The 6,385-nt window shown below is 35.2% G+C and overlaps 1 protein-coding gene across 1 annotated transcript in view; it reads left to right on the forward strand.

The window, feature by feature from the left end:
• Positions 1-6,385, forward strand: part of LOC106531909 (meteorin-like protein) — a gene marked incomplete at its 5' end in the record, with an annotated part of 16,471 nt that overhangs the window by 7,006 nt on the left and 3,080 nt on the right. Inside the window, 2 exon segments of the mRNA XM_014027855.1 lie at positions 2,467-2,692; positions 5,113-5,172. Coding sequence (XP_013883309.1) covers positions 2,467-2,692; positions 5,113-5,172 — 286 coding nt within the window.

The raw sequence follows: 6,385 nt of genomic DNA on the forward strand, positions 1-6,385 counted from the left end.
TTTCATTAGAGAAGAACCCGTCCAGAGGACCTATACAATTTTTTTCTTTTTGATTTTTTACCTGGATTACTGAGATGCATCAGGACATTTAGATGGAAGTGTCTGTACGCATGTGGGTGTTATCGAAATACAAAAAAACAGAACACAAGCTAGTGACCCAGCACAAAATCAAAAGACTGGTTGGACATGGACATGGTGCTTGTAAAAGATATAATGAATTATGTGATTGAACCATTTACATATATCTGAAATTTATCATTTTCAACTGGTATGTTTCCTGACAATATGAAAACAGCCAAGGTAATTCCTCTTTTTAAAAATGGTGAGAAACGTTCAAAAATTACAGACCAATATCCTTGTTACCACCGTTTTCTAAAATTTTAGAGAAATGATTTGTCACCAGATTGGAGCAATTTACCTAAAAGAACAATAGAGTAGTCAGTATGGGTTTAGAGGTAAAAATTCCACAACAGTGGCTATTATGGAATTCATGGAACAAATAACGACTGCTTTCGATCAAAAACAGTATTGTTTGAGTATTTATGTAGATTTAAAGAAAGCTTTCGACACAATTGATCACAGTATTCTTCTTGAAAAATTAAGTAAATATGGTACTATTAGAGGATCTGCACTACAATGGGTATCTAGTTATTTGAAAGATAGGAAACAGTTTGTACAGATAAATAGTGTAAGATCTAAACTTGGTGATATCACATGTGGAGTCCCTCAGGGCTCTGTACTGGGACCCAAGTTATTTATTTTATATGTGAATGACTTAGTAAATGTGTCAGTACTTTTCAAATGTGTTTTATTTGCTGACGATACAACTTTTTTTTGTTTAGGTAAAGATATGAAAATGTTTGAGATGGCACAGAAAGAATTTGAGAAAATACAAAATTGGTTTCAACAAAACAAATAGTCATTAAATTTGGATAAAACAAATTAGATGATATTTAGTAATAGTTAGACAATTGTTGATTTCTCATTTAGAGTAGATTGTATTGAGATCTGTGAAGTCTGTGAGGTGAAATTTCTGGGTGCCGTCATTGATGACAAGCTGACATGGAGACCTCACATACATTATTTCAGAACAAAAATATCTAAATCTATAGGAGTAGTGTATAAAGTCAGGGAGTTATTCAATGACAAGGCTCTGCTTGTGTTGTACAATTCAATAATTGTTCCACATTTAATTTACTTTATTGAAATCTGGGGTAAAGCTTGCAGAACAATTACAAATCCAAGTTTTGTTTTGCAGAAAAGAGCCCTAAGAATTATCACTAGAAAAGATTACAACCATCCATCAAATACATTATTTTGCAAACTGAAAATTTTGAAATTCTATGATTTGGTTGACTATAATATTTTACTGTTTATGTACAAGGCTCACAGAAACATATTACCTTCCAACTTTCAGGTAAACTTTGTTAAGAGAGACAGTTGTTATTATCTTAACGGGATGGGAATGTTTGTGAAGCTGTATTTTAGGGTTGGGCAATATTGGCAAAAAAATTAATCACGATTAATTGCAGTATTTAGCCGATAACGATTAATTTGACGATTAATCCCCTGGAGTCCCTGGACACCCTTACAGTATATCCTAGTCACGTGACCAATTTGTAGGGAGAAAATTGGCTCTTCTTAAAAATCTGTTCCAAATTGTGTCAAAATTACAGACTTCAGGCTGTACATCAAACTTTAAATTGTGTTGATAGATAAATAAATTACACAACTTTTTTTAAAATGTTGGTCATATTTGAATCAGAAAGGAACACCAAGCGGTTAGTCTCCCTGGTGGCATGAATCGTATTAATTGTCAAGTGCCAAAAATTAATCGATTAATGTTTTTCTGACGATTAATTGCACACGATACGATTATGCCCAACCCTACTGTATTTTCTTACTCGCTTGAAAGAAAGATGTACTTTAATCCAGGGTACAGGATTGTGGAATGGTCTGGAAGATGATCTTAAAAAATGCTATGTATGCTACATACAGTATGCTATGTATATATTTAAAAGACAGATAAAAGCAAGTTTTCTGAAGTTATATGAAAAGTAAAATGTGAAGATATTTGAAATGATGTTTGAGTTGATGTTTTTATGTTGTTTTTATTTTTTATTTGTGTTTTTTTTTGTGGTATTGTTTTTTAAATGATGTTTTGTTTGAATATATTCTAAGGATAAAAGGGGCAGACATAATAAGATTTATTCTTCTTCTGCTACCTTTCATTTTATTTTCTTTGGTTTATTTTTTGTTGTTGTATATAGTTATTTTTTAAATGAAATGAATAAATTATTGAATTGAATTGAACTGAATTGAAATTACAATCCCAGTATTTGGGTGTGCACATGTAAAGTTTTCACAGTCGATATTGGAAAATCTACAGTATTTTGAGCTGGTAGTTGACCTGTAAATGGGGTTTGTCAGGGTATTTTCTGAACAACTCCTTGTCTCATTGTTCAGGGTTCTCATGTGTATCTGGAGCATAAAGGAGACCTGCAGATGCTGCTTGCGGAGGAGGACCAAGTTCTTGGTACGGTGCGCTGTTTCAGTCTGGCAGGGGGGGCTCTGTTTGTGGAGGCCATCCCACAGACAGACATCAGCAGGAGGATCACCGCTTTCCAGTATGAGCTGGTGCCCGTCCAGGGACCAGGGGCCCACATGTACCCGTACCTGAATCCTGCTTCAGGTACAGGACATTAATTCTTCCACATAATGTTAAACTGATGTGTTCTGTTTTGTTTGTCAGAGAGATTACATCGACATTTCTCTATGGATTTTCATATACAATCTAATCTTTTATTCTTTCACAACAAAAATCTTATGAAAAAAAATGGTATTTAAATGTGCTTTTATAAATCTTCAATAGTCAACACAGTGAAGGTTTGAAAAATAAGAAATTAAAAACAATTCAATGTTGACACATTAATGGTAACCATTGATGTAATTAGATTTATCTGTTGTTCATCAAGATATAGTATAAGTTGTTTTCCAACTGGCAATAAGTTTTATTATTTGTACAACTAAAAATGCCAGCATGCACTGGAAGAGTTTTCTGTACATTTTTGATTGTGATTTATTTAAAGGGGCAATATCATGTAAAATCAACTTTTTTGAACTTTATATCATGTTATCTTCTCATCAAAAACATGCCCAGAGTCTTACGTTGACTCATTCATGCATGTTTGGGAAATCCTGTATTGTCCTGAGGCAGCCAGGCAGGGGAGCAAAAACGACTGGTTGGGCCTAGAACCGCCTTTTGGGACCAGCTCCTCCTCTGGSCTGTGTCTCCAAGCCGAGCCTCCTCATCACTGAGCACACCTCCCCAACCCCCACCCGTGACTCCTGCAGGATGTTGGCAGCAACAAAGCAAACAACTGGTGAAACTGAAACTATCTGCTGAGCTCCCAGTACTACTTCTCAGCGCAGCCCTTTTCAAATTCAAAATGCCTTTGAGGAAATGTACTTTCAGATGCCAAGTAAACTGCATTGAGTTTCCATATCACAGCACCCCCCCCTCCCGTGTTGAAGTGGGCGGGACAGAAACAGTAGGAGGTTCTTAAAGACACAGAGGCCAATTTCAGGGTGTTTAGACATGGAAACGATGAGGAGTTTATTTTCTTTTTAAACATAAAAACAGTGTTTAATAACAACTAAATGTGACATAGATACTTTATTATGCTATAGAATTTAAATATATGCCTGAGAAACACATAATATTGCCCCTTTAACAAATTGTTATACGTTACAAAAACAAGTTAAAAATACAAAATTATTGTCTGAATCTTTTCAAGTTAAGTGAAATAACCTGCATTGGGTAAGACTTAATGAAAACGGAAACATTTCCAGGCTAACAAGATTAATAATCAAACATTGTGCTCTTACTTTGTATATCATTCTCAAAACAAGCTCAAAAATACTTTTGCCTTGATATAAGGGTATAAGACTTGCATCGTGTCGTTTGTAAGATGGACAATTTTTGCAGTGTAAAATTTAAGAAAATAGTTAATATTTTGTTTCAACATCTTATATTGCGAAATATGTACTGCTTGATAAGGAGGGGGATTTTGTGAATGATTAAGTTTAAGTGTGACTCACTGGTACAGAAATGATTAGAAAAGATATATCAGTTCAAGTCTCAGTTTTCATATCCATAATGCTTTCTGTCTTCAAACATTGCTTTATCTTTCATTTATTCACATTTTGTCTTTTCTGTATTTTTTATACCCTCAAACTACACTTTTGGGTCAGTATCAGCACAAGTTGCCCAGCCTTGACTACAACATCCTGTTTATAATTTACTGTTTATTCTATTAGAATTTGATACATTTTTATAGAAACAGTGTTTGGGATACGTTGACCTTTTTAAGATCAAGTTCTTTATCTGTACACTTTTTGACAAATTATCTCCAGTCTGTGTTGTTGCTGGCTACAGAGACCTCTGACAGGACATGTGGGGAAAGACAAAGAGGTGGTTTAAAAATAGATTTTTATTTCTTCATCTCACCTTCTTGACCCCCCCAACACACACACACACAAACACACACACACACACACACACACACACACTCCCCCAGGCTCTGTGTCAGGCACATGGAAGAAAACAAGCAGGCCGATCAGAAAGTCTTGTCAGGGTCACACAGAAAGGTCAACCAATCCTCCCTCAGCTGCCAGTCCGAACCTCAACCCCCCTCCCCCTCCTTCCTGCTCATTAAACCAGCAGTTCTRGGGAGCCCACCCGCCATGAGTGAAGCGCTGAGGTGGGGGAAGACACGGCCGTCTTTATAACGACAGAGAAAAAAAAGCTTCCCTGCTGAAGTTTCCTGTCAGAGTGTGTGTCTGGTGTTTTATGGTTGTTTTTATAGCCGACAGGGTCAAAGGGCAGTTCTCTGATTGAGTCTGTTTTTTCTCTGATAACATCACCTGTTTTTTTTTTTTCAGTCACAAACTCTTTTTAGTTCTTTTGAGGACTCGTGAACACCTTCCATGTGAAAAGAAAAAAGAAAAGAACACAAAGTTTGAGAAAATCATAAAATGAAGAAAATGTGCTTTTAAGTTCAATGAAACACCGTTTAATTTAGTTTTTCTTTCCATGATTTGTCTTTTTAGTTTCCTGTAAACCCTGTGCAGATGAAGAAATCCTAATGGCAGTGTGTACCAGCGACTTTGGTAAATGCCACACACAATTTACACAGTAAAATAATATTTTAGTTTTTATTATCAAGTACGCCTACTTCTTCCTTGCAAAGAACGTCACAGTAAGTTAACTTTGCCAGGAATTGGAAACAAGACTTAATGAGTCAGATGTCATTTTTTTCCTGTAATTGACAACAAAGTCAAAGTAAGACCTTGCACAATACTGTATGTTTGTGGTCAGAGCACCAAATTTTAGCTCAGAATCTGTAAAACTGACTGAGTTAAAGACATTTTTATATTTACTAAGGTTGAGCAGCTGTGGCAACTATCTTGATTGAAGTTGACTCTAGAAGTTATTCAGTTTTAGATGTACATCCAAGGATTACTGTATTAAAGTTTCATTAAAACCTTACAAATGGTTTATGAGATTTTGCTAACTTAAATGCAGACACAAGTAAAWCTTTTTCTCCTGTGTCTCCAGCAGGTTGTTCAATAAAACAAACTGTTCTGCAGGAGAGTTATGAATTGGATCTTTTATTTGCCAGGAAACTAACGAAAATTAATTTAGCAGCTGTTTTGGTTATTAAAAAAGAAAGTTGACCATTTTTCTGCTACTTAATTCTTTAAGACAATGTAAGATTGTTTCTTATGTTTTGCTTTATCCAGACTTGTAGCAACACCAGTCAACTACAGTATAATGTCTCATTGTAAAAAAAACTTTTACAGTTGTGTTGGGTCTCTCTCAGATGCTGTGCTTTTGTGAAACACATCTTCTAAAAGAGCTGAGCTGATCAGCCTTAGTGATCAGCCCCGATACAATAAATGCGAAAGTTTGGGCAGCCTTGTTAATTTTCCTGATTTACCTTTATAAATCATTGATTGTTTGGATTTTAAAAATCAGTTAATTATATCATATAGGGGACAAACACAGTGATATTTGAGAAGTGAAATGAAGTTTATATGATTTACAGAAAGTGTGCAATAATTGTTTAAACAAAATTAGGCAGGTGCATTAATTTGGCCACTGTTTTCATTTTATTGATTTTAAAACCTTTAGAACTAATTATTGGAACTCAAATTTAGTTTGGTAAGTTCAGTGACCCTTGACCTCAGGTGACTCCACTTATGAGAAAGGGTATTTAAGGGGGGCAATAGTAAGTTTTACTCCTGTTTGCATCATCTTTGAAGAGTCGCAGCATGGTAGTCTGAAAACAACTTTCAAATGAGCAGAAAACAAAGATTGTTC

This window comes from Austrofundulus limnaeus, unplaced genomic scaffold (genome assembly GCF_001266775.1).
Source record: "Austrofundulus limnaeus strain Quisiro unplaced genomic scaffold, Austrofundulus_limnaeus-1.0 Scaffold690, whole genome shotgun sequence".
Taxonomy (NCBI): domain Eukaryota; kingdom Metazoa; phylum Chordata; class Actinopteri; order Cyprinodontiformes; family Rivulidae; genus Austrofundulus; species Austrofundulus limnaeus.